At 46.2% G+C, this 21,116-nt stretch overlaps 1 protein-coding gene across 2 annotated transcripts in view; it reads right to left on the bottom strand.

Annotated features, from left to right (window-relative positions):
- LRP11 (LDL receptor related protein 11) overlaps positions 1-21,116 on the bottom strand; it is a 42,365-nt gene that overhangs the window by 16,821 nt on the left and 4,428 nt on the right. For both annotated transcript variants that reach the window (XM_062186921.1, XM_062186920.1), the window contains exons 2-5: positions 17,689-17,846; positions 8,065-8,206; positions 4,085-4,210; positions 2,492-2,704 (exon numbers count right to left, since the gene is read on the bottom strand). In XM_062186921.1, coding sequence (XP_062042905.1) covers positions 2,492-2,704; positions 4,085-4,210; positions 8,065-8,206; positions 17,689-17,846 — 639 coding nt within the window. The remainder of the gene's footprint in view (positions 1-2,491; positions 2,705-4,084; positions 4,211-8,064; positions 8,207-17,688; positions 17,847-21,116) is intronic.

Consider the following 21,116-nt stretch of genomic DNA (forward strand, 5'->3'; position numbering starts at 1 on the left):
TATTCTAACTTCAGCTAACTCGCTCTGCTCATGAGGGCCTCTCTACCCCATCCATCCAGCCTCCGGGAACACAGAGAACAGAGAGGAACACTCTGTCCAAGTCGCTATCTCAGGTTGCTGAGTTCACCTGGTCTCCTCCAGCTGCTTCCTGGGTGGTGGAGAAAACCAACTAAAACAGACGAGGCTCAGGCACTGTGAGTGATTTCCCCAGTAGGTGGCAGGATGAACCAGGAATGGACCAGGAGCTGGCATCTGTAGGGTACTTAACCCAACCATCCAAAAGAAGGCTCAGCCCAGAAGCCAGTGTTTTACAGATGTATTTGTATAGAGGGAATTAAAATCTACAAAGTACATAATCAAAAGACTAGAAAGAAACTCATCAGAATATTAAAAGTACTTTTTGGGATTGTGTGTTTGGCCAACGGGGGGCACCCAATTCCCATATCCAAGTGCCTACATTGACTCCCGGTTTCAGCTCCCAATTCCAGCTTCCTCTTAATGCAGACCCTGGGAGGCAGTGACAATGGCTTAAATAGTTCAGTCCCCATCACCCATATGGGAGACCTGGATTGGGTTCCTGGCTCCCAGCTTCCAGGCATTTGGAGAATGAACCAGCAGATGGGGCTCTCTGTACCTGTCTGTCTACCTCTCAAATAAACAACAATTTTTAAAAAGCAGTTTTCAATAAGGGGCAGTATTTGAAATTATTTTAAAATTATTTTGCACCTTCCATATCTTGGACAATGAGCACAAATATTTTATAATAACAGTCATTAAAACCATGATGAATTACTTCAGTAAATATTTGGAGAGTTTGAGGACTGAAAAGGCACTTCTGAAAGCTTATAGAAATGTGATCATTTATATTTCCGTCTCATGTCACATAATCATACATATGTAAATGTGTAGAGAAGAAACTGAAAATGATGGATGCATGTAATCCATTAGCAGCTTGAATGTATGCTACAATCTTACCAGTCTTATCTGAAAACAGAAACCTGATAGAATTCGTTGCACTGGGAGGCCTAACACTGAATTACAAGCACAGGTAGCACATCCGAGCTGACATTTTCTCACATTCAAGTGCTTTGGGTGAAGAGCGTGTGCAAGAACATCCAGGGGTTCTGCTGCGTCAGCTCAGAATAACCAAAATCTAGCACTCAGAGCACAAGTTTGCACTGGCTAAGTGTTAACACTTCCTAACTCTAAGGTACTTACATGTGAGTGTGGCGTTGCCTCTGGAGTGCGTGCATACCCATGAATGTGGGTTCCACAGCTGTGGATTCGACCAGTCATGGGCCGACAATATTCTGTACCAAACACACACATTTTTTTTCTTCTCATTATTCCCTAAACAACACGGTATAATACCTGCATACAGCATTTACACTGAATTAGACAGTGAGAAAGAGAGAGACAGAGAGAACTAGTCTACTAGTCTAGAGGGGACTTGAAGTACATGGGAGGATATGCGCAGGCTCTGTGTAAAAACGACACCGTTGAGGGGCTGCTGCTGGGGCACAGGTTAAGCATCCGCCTGCAGTGCTGGCATCCCATTTGGGCGCTGGTTCAAGTCCTGGCTGCTCCACCTCTGACCAGTTCCCTGCTGGCGGCCTAGGAAGGCAGCAAGCAGAAGATGGCTCAAGTGCTTGGGCCCTTGTACCCGCATCAGAGACCTGGATGAAGACCCTGGCTCCTGACTTCAGACAGGCCACGTTCCAGCTGTTGCAGCCAATTGAGGAGTGGACCAGGGATGGAAGACCTCTCTTTCTCTCTCGATCTATAACTGTCTCTCAAGTAAATAAATAAATCTTTAAAAACAAACAAACAGGCTGGCGCCGTGGCTCACTAGGCTAATCCTCGGCCTAGCGGCGCCGGCACACCAGGTTCTAGTCCTGGTCGGGGCACCGGATTCTGTCCCTGTTGCCCCTCTTCCAGGCCAGCTCTCTGCTGTGGCCAGGGAGTGCAGTGGAGGATGGCCCAAGTGCTTGGGCCCTGCACCCCATGGGAGACCAGGAGAAGCACCTGGCTCCTGCCATTGGATCAGTGTGGTGCGCCGGCCACAGCGTGCCGTCCGCGGCGGCCATTGGAGGGTGAACCAACAGCAAAAGGAAGACCTTTCTCTCTGTCTCTCTCTCACTGTCCACTCTGCCTGTCAAAACAAACAAACAAAAAAACAACAAACAAACAAACACCTGCCCCCTCCACTACACCATTGTACACGAGGGACTTGAGCATTCACGGATGGTGGTATCTGTACAGGGTCCCAGCACCAATTCCTCATGGATACTGAGATACCTGTATTTAGTAGGTCTTTATTCCTATAAATACGCACGGTTTTTACAGTGCTGTTTTTTGTTTGTTTGTTTGTTTTCCACTTTTTGGCCAAATTCTTTTACTCTTTCCACAAAAAAGAAGAGAGTTACGAGGAAGGCTTAGACCTATACTTGGTCTGGAACCACACTCGGAGGCTCCCCAGCTGACTCCTCACCTGGCATCACAGGGCCGACCTGGCTCCCCGTCCCTGCAGAGGCTGAGTGATTCCTCTTCTCTGGGTTTGCCAACAGAGCTGGCTGGTCTGCGGCTGTGGCCTCCTGGGACTTCTCCAACAAGGAGACACCCCCTGCGTCTTCACTCAGCGCTGTCGTCCTCGGCTGGGCAGGACTTGTTGCCGCGTGGGTCACCATCTTCCGGTCTAGGCCCACTGGGTTTTGAGAAGAGCTTAGTTACTGGCTGGATTTCTCTTCTGCACTTTAACTAAAACCACTACATTTTCAGTCAATTTGAGATTGTGGATATTTCGGATTAATGACCCACCCCATTTAAGACATACACAGCCCCAGACAGACTATTTTCTGTAATCCTCAAAAGGGTAGTCTGTCTACTCTTCTTCCAGCCATTAGCTTTCCAAATGCTAAACATAAAAAGAAATGGACAAAGGCAAAACTATAACCCTAAGATTCTCACTCTGTCCTTCCCCCAACTAGTGCCTCACGAAGCCTCCTGTGGCTTCCCTTCCTTGGGGTGCCCATCTATGTGTATGACTTCTACAACTGATTCGAACTCTGACTTCAGCCACAACCTTGTGTCAAAAGCTTCCTAAAATATTTATCAAAATATTAATTCAATGCCACTTATTTTAAAAAGAGGTATATGTGATATAGGACTTTTTTAGGATGTGAAGAATCTGGAAAGTTAAAAGTTTTAAAAACACAAGCAATACCAAAAATTGGACTTTTGCAAGTCAGACTGTAGACTCAGTGATTTCTCACTTAAGACACAGCTTTTGGGGATGGCATTGTGACACAGTAGGTTAAGCTGCCACCTGCAACACCAGGTTCACCAGGTTTGAGTCCCGGTGGCACTGGCTCCCTGCTAATGTGCCTGGGAACGCAGTGGTAGTTGGCCTATGTGCTTGTACCCCTACACCCACATTAGAGACGTGGAGGGAGTTCCTGGCCAGACAGGGCCATTGTAGCCACCTGGGCAGACAGGACCAGCAGATGGGAGATTTCTCTCTCTCTCTCTCCCTCTCTCTCTCTCCCCCTTTGTCACACTGTCTTTCAAATAAGTAAAATAAATCTTTTTTAAAAAAGACATAGCTTTGGGGCTGGCACTGTGGCGTAGTGGGTAAAGCCACCACCTGCCATGCTGGCATCCCATATGGGTGTCAGTTCAAGTCCTGGCTGCTCTACTTCCGATCCAGCTCTCTGCTATAGCCTGGGAAAGCAGTGGAAGATGACCCAAGTCTTTGGGCCTCTGCACCCACACAGGAGACCCCGAGGAAGCTCCTGGCTCCTGGCTCCTGGCTTTGGATCGGTGCAGCTCTGGGGAGTGAACCAGCGGGTGGAAGACCTCTCTCTTCTCTCTGTCTCTGCCTCTGCCTCTCTGTAACTCTGCCTATCAAATAAATAAATAAATAAATCCTTAAAATAAGACATAGCTTTTTCATATAAAATTATATATAAAACCAGAAAGAGGAGGAAGACCGAGTTCCTATTTCACTCTGAGAACACAGGCATCCGTCTGCACCCCTTCCAGCTTCTCCCACTCCTCACGTGCCAAGGTGATGTGGCCAACTCACAGTTCTGACAGAAGGCTTCATCAGAGCCGTCGGGACACTGCTGCACGCCGTCGCAAGCCAGGGTGATGTCGATGCAGCAGCCGTCGTCACAGAAGAAGTGGTAGCGCGAGCAAGCACCCAGGCACCCTGTTTGCAAAAATAGTCTCAGGTCACGGGAGCCCAGGCAAAGTTCAGATGTCCAATGTGTCCTGATGAATGATGTGTACATGAAGATGCACTTGGGTAAAGAGATGTAGATAATGGAGAAAACCCAACAGCTGGAGCTGGAGCTGGAGCGACAGGTTCTGGGCAGGTTAGAGAGGTTGACTTCTCTGATTTAACTCTCAGAAACCCTCCTGTGTTAGAGCCATTCTCCAAGCTTACCTGGCCTGACGGGTGCAAACAGAGGCAGTGGTGGTCTCCCCCTCTGCCTCTCTCTGTGTTCATCCGCTCACCCCTGCAGGATCCTCTCCCCTTAGCCATTTACTGCTTCCTGATAGGCCACTGAACACTGCCCCACCCCAAGGGGAACAAACCACGAATGACAACCTAGCTTTTGTCTTGCATTCTTGTTTCCTAAGTAAAACCCTTTACTGGCTTTTTAGGACTGGATCCTATTTGCAGACTCCCATACTATCCTTACTGCAGTAAGTTATAAACAGAATCCTCAGACACTACTAGCTGCTGTGAATCAATTTTCACAAAATAATGACAGTCTGCTGTCAATTCACAGGAGCTAGCAATATTTTCTTCAAAGGAAGAAGCCGTTTGTTAGACTTCGCTACGTAAGTATTGGGTTTCTGGCACTGATAGTGCAGACTAAAGATCTCCAGCTAAAATTAGGTTCTAAGGAGTCTCACAGTTTTACAGGAACAGCAAGGGCTCATTGATTCTCTTGGGAACGTGGGAGAGCGGCAATGTATATGATACTCCACCAACAACAAATCACCAAGCACAGCACACATACGTGCATGGAACCTTAGGTACATATTGCACTGAAAAGTGGTTAAATGGAATACATCTTGACCCAAGAGTAGCAAGAGGGTAAAGAATGGGTAGCCAGAGCTCCTATGGAAGGCTGGGAAGCAAAGAGCCTGCAGTAAGGACTGAGAACTCAGGCCTGGGAAGTGCGGTCAGCTCTCGACACAAGCATCCTAAACATCTCTAAGTTTTCCTTCTTTCTGGGTAGTTCTAGGGAGAGATAGATATTTATAATCTATTTATTTATTTCTGAATGACTGGCCTCCAAACTTTTTTGACCACATATCCTGATCAATAAAATACTGTTGAACACACATCTCTAATTTACTTACAAATAATATGCATTTACTACTATACTGACATGTTGTACACCGTATAGTATATACGAATGTATACCTTATAATATATACTAAAACTTTAAAGAGATGATTAAAAATTAATAAGATTATAACTTCTGGAGTCTTCTTTCCCACCCTAACACCATCTAGGACATCTCCTAGGTATCTGGACAGCATGATCCTGCTCACATTGGAAGTGCATGTTGGCTATCGGAATTGGTTATTTTTTTCTCAACATGCAAAGATATTCAAACTGTCAATATTCAAAATTGAAAGAAGTTATTATACAAGCAGGGGCACCTGCTGGTCTGTTTACTCCAGTAGATGCTATCCTGGTTACCATAACAACAGAGTCATTAATCACAGGATCAATAGATCCAACAGAGGGGACAGAAACACCTCTCTTCTCCTTTCTCTGCTTTTCAGGATCTCTATGTGACGTTTTATTAACTGTAATTCATAGTATGTCCTTCCAGTAATACCAGTAAGTGATCACAGGCAGCAATTCGCACTACACTTATTCTTCTTAATTTTTTATATAAAGTCACATACAGAAGATCTATCCCCAAGTGGCCTGTCAGTCATCAGAAGTGGTTCACATCACTTTCCGTCACTTCAAATCCATTTTCTTATCATTCTGGAGAAGGGCCAGAAGTGCACAACTGGCAGAGTCCCCCTGGGCCCTGTGCAGCTGGCCCCGGTACATAACCTGGGGCAACCAGGTGGCTGGTGAGCCGTTGGCCAGCTGCTCTGGTCGGCACAGGTTGCACGAAAGCAATAAACCCCTTCTAATTTCTGCAGGGATGACAGGCTACCTGGCTTCTCCCAGCAGCACCTGACTCAGCCCCTGCCCAGGCAAGCCCTCCTCCTCAGGGGAGGAGCCCTCCAGGCCCTCAGTTCTACATGGGGAAGCCAAGGCTGTGCTTCCAGGGAGATCCTGGTGCACAAGGCCCTGAGCAACAGGCTGGCTCTCCTGTGCGGCTGCACTATGTCCACAAGACCACTCAAATCTAGGCTGGACGGGACACACCTCACTTACTGACCATCACTGAAGCCCTCATAGAGCTAGAAAGGGCATGAGTTTGGGTATGGCCAGTTCACGCGCAGTTGCTCCTCTGTCTTCATGGTAAGCTTAAACCTTGGGTGAACAGGAGTCATGGCCAAGAAAAAATTTAATGCTGCTTATGCAAACTATCAAGGTTGCCAAGTCTTTAGGGTTCTAAAATCCCCAACACCTGATAAAACTTCATTTCTAATATGCCCAAGGAGCTGAGTTACTGGCTGGCTTTGACCTGTTTTTGATGGAAGTGATCCACTATGATGGCAAGTAAGTCACAATGATATTCTAATTCACGGACCCTTATTCTTCACACTGTTGGCTTATTACCACTCACATATGAATGCCAGAGATCCACTGTAAGTCTGCTACAGCTAAGGCTAGTGATAGTAGTTTCAAGAGACGACAAGCTACAGGACAGGGACTGCATTTACTGAGTGTACTGCCGTGTCCCTGGGGCTAGCACAGTTCCTGTACACAAAGGCATGAAGAAAACACTATCTTCTATGTCCAAAATCTCAGCACTTCTCCAGGGGTGAACTGTATGTGTGAGGAAGATCCTTTTGCATTATCTCTATATCTTTAGTGCTCCCAAGTTCCAAATGATAGGTATTTTTGTTAACTTGAGCTCATCTGAGAAGTGCAGAGGCTCAGGAAAGATGCAGATGTTTGGGAAAGTAAGAAACACAGATGAATGAAATGAATTTTACATTGCACAACAGAATGGGAGAACTATTTTATATATATATTAAATTATATTATTAATGTATGTATGCATCTGTGTAAATTGTGCATGAAAATCTATAAATAGTGCTTTTAAATTGCTATGTATACTTTGCATAGTCTGATTTAACTTTACTCTTAGGTGCATTCTTTCTTTCATAAAAGTTCTGAAATGATTCATTTTACCAGCAATTCAAGTCTTTATTCAATATGCCCTTCCTCGTTTTTATATTTTATTTTTAATGGACAAGTAATAATTATACAAGAGGTCTTCAAAAAGTTCATAGAAAACACGTATAATGAAAATACTATGCATGGACATAAAAATTTTTACACCAAAATAAACTTATGTTTTAATGCCATTCTCCTGTAAGCATTTGGAACTCGCTGCATATCCAGGTAAATTATTATTATTAACCAGAGTCACCACACGTGAAATAGATCACTAAAACTTCTTCCGGCCATCTAACTGAAACTTTACCAACGCCTCCCCTCCCAGGCTCTAGGAACCACCACTCTACTCTTTCCTACGAGCTGGGCTGTTTTAGCTGTACTCTTTGAACCTATATATCAAACAGAGCATCCACCTTTAAACAAAATCCTCTCCTGGAAAAGCCAGAAATTGTCTTTCACAGAAGCAAGTGAAGAAAAGACAGATTGTCTCTAGGGTCCAGCAGCCCCCCAAGGTCTGTTCTCTTCCCCTGGGAGTGTCCCCTCCACCTTAACCTAGCCCTAACTTATCCCCAAATATAATGGAACATATTTTTTGTTATATTTTTAGTAAAACGTCCTCACTCGACAACCAAAACTAAAATGGACGAGCCCACGGAACGCCAGGGGAACATCATCCTCCCACGAATAGCTTGGTCGCAGTGAATGTGCCGGAAGGATTTCCTTCTTACCTTCCGTGGAGTGGGCCGTAGGAAGCACCGTGACCGACACGTTGTCGGAGGCTCTCTGACCGGCAGTGTCGGTCACGGTCAGCTGGAAGGTGTATGTTCCTTCCTGAAGGTGGGCCAGCTTCAGGGTTCCTGACTGAGGCACCTGACACACAAGAGGACACGTGTTAAGTGAGGACATCTGAGCGCAGCGTCCCTTATGCTCCAGAACTGGCAGTCAGTCCCTCCTTGGAGCAGTGTCACAAACAAGCAGTGTCTCCACTTTGGGTCCAAGGCTGCGGAGTGCCGCTACATCACAACCTACTTTGGCAGGTTGGCCCCAGCTTATCTGAGCTGCCAATAACCTTGACTGACAGCCCCTTCACTTGTCCTCAGTTGCTGCTGGCCCCAATCCTACCTCCCTCTCCAAGCTCCACACTCACCTTCGAGCCCCTTCCTTCTCAGCTGCTGGCCTCGTCTACTTTCAGGAGAAAATCAGAACCACAGTGATGGCTCCATCCTCCCTCACTCTGCACCCCCAGGAACGTTCCTGCACCCAGTGTCACCTCCCGTCCAACAGCAGTAGGGACCATCTTCCCCTCTTGTGCTCCAGGCCAATCCCCCTTTCTAGGCCTTTACTTTCCTTCTGTGACTTAGAACCCTGACCCATCGATTAATTTACTTTCAGATGGTTCTGCTATTATTGCCATGCTCAAGTTTCCTAAAAAATAAACAAGACAACAAGTGACATCGCAAGCCCCTAGTTCTCTCTAGCCCCAGCCCTCTTCCCTCCCTTCTCAGCTGAGGTCCTCAGACAGCTGCCTTGGCAGCTTCTACTGACTCATTTCCCAGTCAGACCGCACCAGACCCACACCCACCATTCCTCTGAAACTGTGCTGGCCAAACTCACTCATGGACCCAGCAAGCATCACCTGATGGTCAAGGCCAACAAGACCTGTCCTTAAAACCTTGTTTTTGAACCGGCCCTCTCATTATGCCTAACAACGCTGGTCACCTCCGTCTCTCTGAATCTGCCTGCTTTTGCAGATTCCATTTCTATAGCTCTGTTCCCCTCCCCCATCCCCCAGCCACTCCTTGCCTTTGCCTCCGTGGTTCTCGCTGCTGCTCATTCCCTGACCCCAGGGCCCCATCCTCAACCCTTGCTGTCCTCACACCATTCAAAGGCAGCACGCCTGGCCCAAGGCCCAGCTCTGTGCAGTGACCTTGGAAGTCATTCTTGCACATTCAGCCTAAAGACTGCTTCTTGGACCTCGGTGGGTGAGACCCCAATGGCAAGAAGTGGCCATCAAAGAAGGAGGTACTTTTCTCTGAAGGGAGGAGACAACTTCCACTCTACTTATGGCCCTATCTAAATACTGACAGAGTTTGTGGATTCAAAACGGTTCCATAGCCTAGGCAGCTCATGTCAAGAGCCTTGGGTGATCACTGATGTCATATGTAAGAGTGTTAATTGTTAAATTAACAACAGGAGTCACTGTGCACTAACTTCCCATGCAGGACCTCTGTCCTCAAAGAGTTGTATTATGAGAATTAACAGTAAAACTTCTTCTCAAAGATTTATTTTGTTTTAGTGTATGAAGTGGAGGATATTCTTATGTCTCATCTACTTTAGTTATGTCTAAGTGCCCAACTCTATTGCTTGTTTTCTTAGGTGCTTCCTTAATGATAAAACTCATTCTCAAGGATTTACTTTCTTTTAATATATTAAGTGGAGGATATTCCTATGTCTCATAACTTATAGTTACATCTAAATGCTCTCAAAAGATGTATCATTCTTGGGTACTTCTTTAAAGTTAATTAAAGTTTCTAAAAAAAAAAAAGAAGTGAAATTAACTTTGAGATGCAATAACTGAACAGCTCTTGTCTCAACTATTGAGGAATAGTTTTTTGTTTGTTTTTTTCATTTGTGCAAATTGTTGAACTCTTAGTATAGAGCTGGTCTTCTGTGTATAAAGTTAATTGAAAATGGATCTTAGTGGAGAATGGGGCTGGGAATGGGAGAGGGAGGAGGAGGAGTGGGAGTATAGGTGGGAGGGCAGGTATGGTGGGAAGAATCACCATATACCTAAAGTTGTACTTTTGAAATGCATGGAGTTTGTATTCCTTAAATAAAAGGTTTCTTTGGGGGAGGGGGAGACTGCTTCTTCAGCTCTCCTTAATACCCTATTCAAAAAAAACCCCCTTTCTGATTAAATGAACTAGCCTGGATATTGTCCTCTGCAAATGAACATCGGCCATCACACATTCTGTTCCACAGATACCTCTATGGACTTCTGAAATGACAGAAAACTGCCCAGTTGTAACCATCAAACGCTTTTATCTGCAAAGCCCTGGAATTTGGAATCCTGCACCTACACACAAGAAGACTGCTTTACACATTTAGAGACAATACAGTGAGACACAGTGGTGGCTGTACTTGAGTCGGGGCCTGGGAAGTGGCACTGGGATCCTGCACTTCATCCACACGCCCAGGTGGCTTGCAGAGTCCGTCACCCAACAGCTGGGTTTGAAAGCCAGCCACACCAGGCACTGGCATGTGGCTGTGCATTAACCTCCTGGGTTTCTTTACCTGTGAAGTGGAGTAATAGCACCCATCTCTTCAACACTTTTTAAACTTATTTGAAGGAAGGACAAGAAAGAGAGATCCCATCTGTTGATTCACCACCCACCCCCCCACATGTCCAGAATGGCCTGGGATGAGGCGGGGAAGCAAAGCTGAGAGCTGGGAACTCAACCTCTGGGGCTGTCTGTGCTGCCTCCCCCCTCCGCTGTCTGAGTTGGCCGGAAGCTGGAGACAGGAATGGGGATTGGGGTGCAAGCCCAGGCACACCGATGTGGGGTGTGGGCATCCCAGTTGGGACTTCAACTGCCGTGCTGAACGCCCACCCTGCACCAGACTTGTCAGAATCAGAGATGATTCGTGGGAAGCTCGGTAGAGCGGCTTTCTCTCAGGGCCAGCGACAGAACAAGACTTCCCACTGTCAAATGTCTAGGCCGGTCAACAAGCTGTCCACCACTTTCCTTAGAAGCGCTTCGAGCTGGAGAGCTGGCAGAGAAGGCCTGCCCTTTGCTGTTTGTTTCAAAGAGACGTGAGCAGTGCTCACTGGCACGCTGTCACCTGACCTTCAGGCCTCCAATGATGCTGGGAGGATCTCAAACAGCAGTCACTGAGCATTAAAACGCAAAGAGGGCAGCACAGAGAAAGAGAGCACGCTGAGGACAGTAGCTTCAAAGAAGCCTGGGGTGAGCGGCTGATCCCAGGAACAAGACCACGCTGCTGTGACGGCGGCAGTCAGTCTAAGAACCGTCAGAGAGACAGGAGAAAAAAAAAAAGGGGGGGGGGGGGCCGGCGCCATGGCTCACTTGGTTAATCCTCAACCTGCAGCACCGGCATCCCATATGGGCGCCAGGTTCTAGTCCTGGTTGCTCCTCTTCCAGTCCAGCTCTCTGCTGTGGCCTGGGAGGGAAGTGGAGGATGGCCCAAGTGCTTGGGCCCCTGCACCTGCATGGGAAACCAGGAAGAGGCACCGGGCTCCTGGCTTCGGATAGGCATAGCTCTGACTGTAGCGGCCATTTGGGGAGTGAACCAACAGAAGGAACACCTTCTCTCTATCTCACTGTCTATAACTCTACCTGTCAAATAAATTTTTAAAAAATGAAAAAATAAAAAGATAAAGAACTGTCAGAGGAGACCAGAGCTCTAGATGACCACGCCTGACATCAGGACGTCAGCGTCTATATGGTCCCCTCCCCGCTTCTTTCCTAGCTCATGTGCAGTCCATCAGGAAATTTTGTGGCTAACCTTAAAACACATCCGGACTTCACCCGCTGGTCCCCACACTCACTGCTGCCACCCTGGTCTGAGCCCACCCTGCCTCTTCTTGCCTGGGTCACCGCAGTGGCCGGGCAATGAGTGAGATTGGGACTTGGCATCCCCTTTCTTCTGGAAACTTTGCCTCCCACCCCCATCTACAGGGAGGGGAGAGTCACCCACGGGCTCTCCCTGTGGCCACAGGGGCAGCCGCACCAGGCAGAACAAGGAGAACAGATGACAGGCAGAGCACAGGCTGCCTAAGCAGAGGAGGCCTTGGGCCAATGGCAGGCTCCCACCCCCCCGACTCTGGCTCAGAACCAGGCGGGAACTTCACTCTCTCAGGACTCAAGAACTCAGGGAACACAACAACAAACCACGAACAAATTGGAATGTGTCAGTGCGAGGCCCAGCGGCCTTCAGTGGGGTGCTATGGGAGAGACTCTGTCCCCACTGGCCTGCTTGAACACAGACAAGGAGCCCGGAGACCACAGACAGCCTGAGGCTCCAGGGCTCATGCACACGGGCAGGTGAGCGGAGAGGGGAGGCAGGAGGACTGACTCACGCAGGGGATTTGTAAGATGTGAGTGGCAGAGGGATGAGATGCAAAAAGAGACCACACAGGCGCTGCCATCACCCAGGGCCTAGGCTGACGCCCCCTAGGAAGGGTGTCAGGGCTGGTGTGCACCAGAAAGCCCCTCCCCATGCTGAGGCTGGAAGGACAGAGCATCCCTGGGGAAGGGGCCAGCCCCTCCAGTGGGCTTTACACGCTTCTGCAGGCCCCTCTGCTCCGATGCAGGAAACACTGGCTGCTGATGCAGATACTACAATCACCTGGAAGGTCTCCTCTGAACACGCCCCTTCCCCTGCTCTCTGCTCACGCAGCCAACAAAACTGTCCTTCCTCCACAACACGTATTTAGAATAAGTAGAACAGTAAGACCCACATTTTCAAGCCTCCGGTGGTCTTTCTTGACATTTCTTCACATTTAATAGGACATTGGAAAGAGGATTAACGGTACTTCACAAATACAGTCCAAGTTTCAGGATAAAAAATATATAAATACATATATAGGTAAATACAGCACATCCAATTTGGAACCTGGAGAGAGACACGATTTAATTTTTTTTTTTTTTTGACAGGCAGAGTGGACATTGAGAGAGAGAGACAGAGAGAAAGGTCTTCCTTTTTTCCGTTGGTTCACCCCTCAATGGCTGCCGCGGCCGGCGCACTGCAACTGGTGTACCGCACTGATCTGAAGCCAGGAGCCAGGTGCTTCTCCTGTCTCCCATGCAGGTGCAGGGCCCAAGGACCTGGGCCATCCTCCACTGCGCTCCCTGGCCACAGCAGAGAGCTGGACTGGAAGAGGAGCAACCAGGACTAGACCGGGGTGCCGGCGCCACAGGTGGAGGATTCGCCTAGTGAGCTGCGGCGCAGGCCACGATTTACTTTTATAAAACAATAGGTTGTTCTTTTTTGTTTTTTTTTGTAAATTTACTCTCCCCCCCCCCAATTTTTATTTGAAAGATAGAAAGAGAGAGAGAGAGAAAGAGAGAAAGAGAGAGAGAAAGAAGAGAGAAATCAATCTTCCATCTGCCGATCGACTCCCCAAATGCCTGCACCAGTCAGTGCTGGGCCAGTATGAAGTCAGGAGCCTGGAACTTAGTCAGGTCTCCCACAAGGCTGGCAGGGTCCCAAGTGCTTCAGCCATCATCATTGCCTCACATGGTGCACATCAGCAGGAAGTCGTATCAGAAGCGAAGCAGCCCAAACTCACCAGGCACTCCCATACAGGATGCAGGCTTCCCAAATGGCGACTTAACCACTGTGCCAAACACCCATCACCAAACAAGGGGTTTCAGGCCACTGTGCAGGTAAAGCTACTGCCTGTGATGCCAGCATCCCATATGGGCACTGGTTCGTGGCCCAGTGCTCCACTTCTGATGCAGCTCCCGGCTAATGCGCCTGGGAAAAGTAGTAGAAGATGGCTGAAGCTTTTGAGCCCTGCACCCATGTGTGACACCCAGAAGTTCCTGGCTCCTGGCTTTAGCTTGGCCCAGCCATAGCTGTCATGGCCATCTGGGGAGTGAACCAGCAGATGGAAGATCTCTCTTTCTCTCTCTCTCTCAATGTATGTAACTCTGACTTTCAAATAAATAAATAAATCTTAAAAAAAAAAATCCAGGGTTTTCTATCTCTGCTGGGAACTCCACCTCGGCAGTAGCATGGCCTTTGTTGGTTGGCCTCGCACCAGGTCAGTGTATGACTCAACCTGAGTTTCTAACTCCGTTCCATCCCTACCTAGGGATTCATTGCTAGGAATACATGTTTGGGCTTATTTTAAACACACATACAGTTATATACACAATACATTTATTACTGTACAATTTAGTTACAAAATAACTCTTTTTATTTTTTAAGACATTTATTTATTTGGAAGGTAAAGGTAGACACACACACACACACACACACAGATTTCTTCCCTTGGTTCACTCCCCAAATGGTTGCAACAGCCAAGTGTGGGCCAGGCCAAAGGCAGGAGCTCCATCTTGGTCTCCTACACAGGTTGGGGGTGCAAGTAGTTGGACACCCGCTACTGCCTTCCCAGGTGCATCTTCAGGAAGCTGGATCAGAAGAGCAGCTAGGACTTGAATCCGGCATCCCAACATGGGATGCTGGCTGGCAGTGGCTTAATTTGCTATGCAACAACACAGGCCCTACTTACTTATTTTTAGAAACTATGTATTGGATAATCCAATGAGTGACTGGTTTTGATTTAATAATAAAGTTGTTGGTGTAAGAAACATCCATCTTTAGTAGGCTTCCATTACATACGATATTGTAGAATTATTAATGTAGACTGAAGGTTTGTATGCCCCCAAATTCACATGCTGGGACTTAATCTTGGTGTGATGGTGTTTGGAGACAGGGCTCAGGGAGGTGAATAGGTCATGCTGCTATCAAAAATGGGACTTGCGCCCTTATAAAAGAAGCAACAGAGAGCTCCTTTGCCCCTGCTATCACGTGAGGATGTGGCAAAAAGACATCCCTCAGGGTGCTATATAACACCTTGATTTTGGACTTCCTAGAATGCAGAGCTGTCAGAAATATATTTCTACTGGCCGGCACCGTGGCTCACTTGGCTAATCCTCTGCCTGTGGCACCGGCACCCTGGGTTCTAGTCCCGGTTGGGGCGCCAGATTCTGTCCCGGTTGCTCCTCTTCTAGTCCAGCTCTCTGCTGTGGCCCGGGAGTGCAGTGGAGGATGGCCCAAGTGCTTGGGCCCTGTACCTGCATGGGAGACCTGGCTTCGGATCGGTGCAGTGCGCCAGCCATGGCAGCCATTTGGGGGGTGAACCAATGGAAGGAAGACCTTTATCTCTCTCTCTCTCTCTCTCTCACTGTCTAATTCTGCCTGTCAAAAAAAAAAAAAAAGAAATATTTCTGTTTATAAGCTACTCAGTTGTGGTATTTTGCTGCAGCAGTCTGAATGGACAATGTCATTGGTTCAGTTACAAAATTCTCAACATCAGATGACTGTAAATCAATCTGCTGGTCTGTGAATTCCAGATCTCTCTGTATAACATTATAAAGTGATGCAGATAGACTGTACAATTTCAAAGCCACCACCCAGAAGTGACAAAGCCTGCAGAAGGGGAAACATCTGCCACCAAAGTGCTCAATCTATGGTGCGAGGATTGTGATGACATCGTAGTAGGATGCGGGTTTACTTTGGGGGTGTTAATGAATGTATGCCGTTATATGAGAGTCACAGTTTGGTGGCAGATGGCTCTCCCACTGCAGGCTTTGCCACTTACATGATGGCTTTGTAAGCTCAGGGTCTATGTGCCATCTGGCTAAGGAAGTGGTCTAGAGTTTGCTCTTGATGGCATAGCAGTCAGTCCAAAAAGCCTATGAGAATTACCAAGTTTTGTCACTCCTTTATAAGTGTGTTTAATACGTTAAATACTGAATCATTATCATTATTTTTATTCATCAGTCATAAATGTAATTCATTGCCAATAAAGTTTTTAGCAGCTAGTGCGAAAAGCTAAGTGATGACAGAAGCAAATTTGAACACGTAAGTGCCCAAAGTGCCAGTTAACAGTGTCCACCCCAGGGGTTCTCCAGGGGGATTATCCACTAGTGACTCGGCCTAACACCTTTCCTGAACAACCTTAATTCTCAAAGTTCCAAGTCATCAATTTTGCAGCTGACACAGAGCGTAAAAGGATAATAAATATGACAGGTGACACCCAAAGTTCAAGATTATTTCTGTTGTAGATGAAAACCAGAAAGCTGAGACTTAAGAAGGTTAGAGAAGCGTTCCTGCCCCCAGGTTCAACAGTCAATTACACAAACACAGGACAGGGGAGCTGCTATGACAGCAGTTCCTGTGAAACATGACGCAGGTAGGGGTGAGCTTGCTAATGGGATACTCCACATGAACCCTTTGTTCATGGGAATTACGCCTCATAAACAAGCAAAGACAAGGTCTAGATCTCCAGCGGTAACAGCTGCATGAGAAACAGCCAAGGTTTCACATGGGGTTCCTTCAGGGTTTGGGGATTTTAGGGAGGTGTAGATTAATCTGAGAAAAGCCAGGGGCTGTATGGCAGATGGCCTGAAAATCAGTCCATGTGAGGAACATCTGAAAGAACTGGGGGTGTTGAGTTCTGAGAGGATCAGACCAAGTGGTGATGTTTATTCCGTACAAAGACTTGGAGGACTTTTATATGGAACAAAAAGAAGATATGTTCTGGCTTTTTCCAAAGGGAAGACCTGGCACCAATGCATAAAAACGAAGAGAGGCACATCCCCTTTCCTTAATACTTAGAGTTGACTGACAATGTCATAGGACATATGTGAGACAGTGAACTTTTGTCCTGGAAGTGAGGCAGAGAGCAGATGGCCTTTGGAAGGGACGCTGTGGAAAGGGACTCATGCATGAAGGAGAGGCTGGGTAAGATGCTTATCGAGGGTCCAGTCCAATTCCAGGGCTACACAGTCACGGAAGAAATCCAATGAACTCAAATTAGTGTTGAGGGACCAGCTGATTACTGCTCTTGTTTTAGTTCCAATGAAGTCCAAGTCAGTGCTTTCCCACATCTTCCTCTTCCTCCACCTGCTCTAACTGAAGCACTCTGGATAATGTTTATCTGCCAAACCATGAAAATGCTCCTAGCTAGAGAGCCATCTGACAGGATTAATAAAAAACACCATTTGTCTCCCTACTTAAGACCCCCCGGGTATGTACAGGCAGCCACTGGACAAGTGGCTCACTTCCATCTGCAGCAGTTCCAGCCCAGATAGGGCTGACGAGGAGGGAGAGTAGGGGCACCCAAGTGGGAACACCTGCCATCCATCCCCTCACTCCTTAACTGAGTGGGCTCAGGCTAGTAAGACGTTCATGTTCTGGACCAGGGGAAGAATAAGCTCATTCTACTGTTATTTTCCTCTTTATATCCCTTTATAGGTTTTCAGTTTTCTACTTGGGTCTTCAACTAAGAATAAGAAGAAGTAAACCTTTTAGAAAGTGGGTCATTGAAGCAAAGCATGACTTTTCCTTGAAGTTGCTTTGTATTCTGGAGAAGTAAAAAAAAAAAAAAAAAGCAGCAAGAACAAAAGCAAACTCTGTACTCTGTATTCTACTCTGTAGAAAAGTAAATTTATAGAACGATCCATTCTTGGACAATCAAATCTTTATGCTTTCTCCATTTTAAACTTCTGCCAGCTGACAGAGACTTGGGGAACATGGGTGGAGAAGACCACTTCCCTGAAGTATCATTTTCCACCACCAATGACAATATGGATTACCTTCATGTCCACTGTCGGGTCCCCTTGCAGCAGTGTCCACTCATACTGGACAATGGCGTGGTCATCTGTGCTCTCACGGCCATCCAAAGTTACCTCATCTGTGGGTAGATGCAAGACCACATTCTGTCCAGCTTTGCTTTGTGGAGGCTCGTCCTTTCCTATAGGAGAAAATGTATAATTCATAAGAGAGATGATTCCCTACTCTTTTGTAATTTTTGAAGCAAAGGATCTTGCTTGCTGAACAGATATGGGCCAGCAAAGAGCTGCAAAGAGGATGTATATTAACTGGAAATTAATTTCCTATGGATATTCATTGTGTTCTCTTACATAACAGTGAAACAGTAATATATCAGGAATAGATAATTTAGCTATAACACATGCAGAAGAGGAAGCGTGGAGGGTCTTCTGTTTGCAGTATTACAAGTTGTGGGTATAGGACACTTTACTAGGAGCCGCCACACATAAGGAGTTCTAAGCTCCTGGTTTTGGCCTGGTCCAGCCTCAGCTGTTGCGATCATTTAGGGAGTGAACCAACTTTCTCTGTCACTCTTTTACATAATAAATACATATTTATATGTACTTATTAAATATACATTACATATTAATATAATATTATATAATCACTGCAAATGACATGTTACATATATTTATTAAATTTAATATATATTTAAGATTTAGTTATTTATTTGAAAAGCAGAGTGACAGAAAGAGAGAGAGAAAGAGAGAGATCTGGTTCACTTCCCAATACCGACAATAGCTGGGGCTGGGCCAGGCTGAGGCTAGGAGCCAGAAACACTGTCTGGGTCTCTGAGTGGGGTAGCAGGAACCCAAGTATCTGGACTTTTATGCTCTGCTTCCAGGTGCATTAACAGGAAGCTGGATCAGAAGAATGGAGTAGCTGGGACTCAAACCACCCACTCCAATACGGGATGTGAACATTCCAAGCTGCAGCTTAACCCACTGTGCCATAACGCCTGCCCCTCTATTAGATAATTTTTTTTTTTAGTTCTTGAAAATAAACTAATTAAAACCAAATTCATCTGTAATATAGATTTTCCTTTTTTTCTTATCCTCAACTTTTAAAAATAAAAGTGATATAAAAAGTTCAATGGACAGGACACAGATTAAACTTGGAAAGTTAAGGCAAACGTGGATCCATACAAAATAAAGCCCACACAGAAATTCTTTGGAATCAAATTTTTCATTGGAGGTTTAGAGCTTTTAAAAGCTAATTATGGGGACTGGTGCTGTGGCATAGTGGGTAAAGCTGCGGCCTGCAATGCCGGCATGCCATATGGATGTTGGTTTGTGTCCTGGTTGATCCACTTCCAATCCAGTTTCCGGCTAATGTACCTGGGAAAGCAGCAGAAGATGGTCCAAGTACCTGGGCCCCTGCCACCCATGTGGGAGACCCAGAAGAAGCTCCTGGCTCCTGGATTCAGACTGGCTGTTGTGGCCATACCAGGAGTGAACCAGTGGATGGAAGATTGATCTCTATATATATCTCCCTCTCTCTATATAACTCTGTCTTAAAAAAATATAAAAACCTAGTTATGATAACAAAAGCTTTTCTGTGAATAAAGGTGTAAGTAATTTATAATTGTAGGGAATAAACACAATTATTTATTATGTGCTGTTGCCAAGGGGGTATATTATGTTTATGAGACAAATCCCATTTTTACAGTCATTTAAAAAGGAGTGATAACCCTTTTACATAAGCCAAGAAAAAAACAAATCCTGCCTAAGCAGCAACTTGTTCTGCCTGTTTCCACCTCTACAGGTCCAGCAGCTGATGTCTTTGTTCTGCTTCTCCCAGGTAAGGGGAGACGAGGCATCTGCGTTACCCACAGGCCTTTTATGGAGTGTTCACGTTTCCTTTGGTTCTGAAAGGTTCATGGTTTCCACACAACAGTTGACCGCTTTATAATTCTGGAAACTGTCCTAAAATTCTGCAGGTACGCATAATAGGCAGCAGCTATTTGCATTAAGCGTTACTTTAAAATGCTATTTTTAAGGGAATGAAAATATGCCTATAGATATAAAAACAATGAACATTTAGATATATTTTCACTCTCAAAGATTTAAGATGGAAGAATCAGGTAAATGCTGCCATAACCCATATGATATAAAACAAACTCTGTCTCTCCTAAAAGGAAAAAAAAAATCATTTTCGTCATTTCTTTTGTTTAGGTGAGCTTTAAGATATGATTGATGGACCCAGGGAAATCCTCATCTCCTCTAAATTGACAGACTGAAATAACAGAGCTAATGTTTGCTCTTCAGTTCAAATGTGGGCAAATTACATTGTAAAATGTCTTGTGAAATAAGCCAGAGCTTATCTCCCCAGAAACAGACCTTAACATAAACAATTGACAACAGGAAGAAGGAAGGAGTGTGCTACCAGTGAAAAAAATGTTTGCCTTGCAAAAGAAGAACAAGATAGATGCAAATTCTGGTTTTCATCATAAAAAATATAATAGGCCCACATGAAATAGTATGGAAATGTTGATTTCTTCTGAAAACTAACCACAAGACCTATAGAGGTGATGTGAGACGCACACCAACTCAGATTGCACACAGGAAGGCGGCAGGTTATACAAAGAAGAACAGCAGTGTTAGTGACCTTCCTGCACTGCACGTTGCTGTGAACACAGCCTTCGTGGCAAGGAGGATGTTCTGGAATCATCTGTGCTGCAGACATGACGTGGGGTATGGAAGTGCGGCCACACAGAAGGAGGAGGCACACTCACCTATGTGCAAGCAGCCATCGTGTATGTGTGTGTGTGTGTGTGTGTGGTGTTATTACAACACACATTATTAAAAACAAAGTATCGGCCAGCGCCGCGGCTCACTAGGCTAATCCTCTGCCTGCGGCTCCAGCACCCCGGGTTCTAGTCCCAGTTGGGGCGCTGGATTCTGTCCCGGTTGCTCCTCTTCCAGGCCAGCTCTCTGCTGTGGCCCAGGAAGGCAGTGGAGGGTGGCCCAAGTGCTTGGGCCCTGCACCCACATGGGAGACCAGGAGGAAGCACCTGGCTCCTGGCTTCGGATCAGCGCCGCATGCCGGATGTAGCGGCCATTTGGAGGGTGAACCAACAGAAGGAAGATCTTTCTTTCTGTCTCTCTCTCTCTCACTGTCTAACTTTGCCTGTCAAAACAAACAAACAAACAAACAAACAAACAAACAAACCAAAGTATCCACAACTCCATTGTGATGATGATTTTATGTATGTACTGTTCTGGCCTATCTCTGCATGACGCTAACGGGCCAGTTTTGGGTGACGGCTTGTTCCAGGCACCGTGACAAGTGCTCCATAGGTACCACTTCATTTCACAAGTCCCTAAGGCAGGCATTTTCATCCGTGTAATACTGCTGAGGAAACTCTGTGCAGAGAACCCAGGTTAGCTGGCTAGGATCACACAAGTGATAA

The sequence above is a fragment of the Lepus europaeus genome, chromosome 3, assembly GCF_033115175.1.
Source record: "Lepus europaeus isolate LE1 chromosome 3, mLepTim1.pri, whole genome shotgun sequence".
NCBI classification, from domain to species: Eukaryota; Metazoa; Chordata; class Mammalia; order Lagomorpha; family Leporidae; genus Lepus; species Lepus europaeus.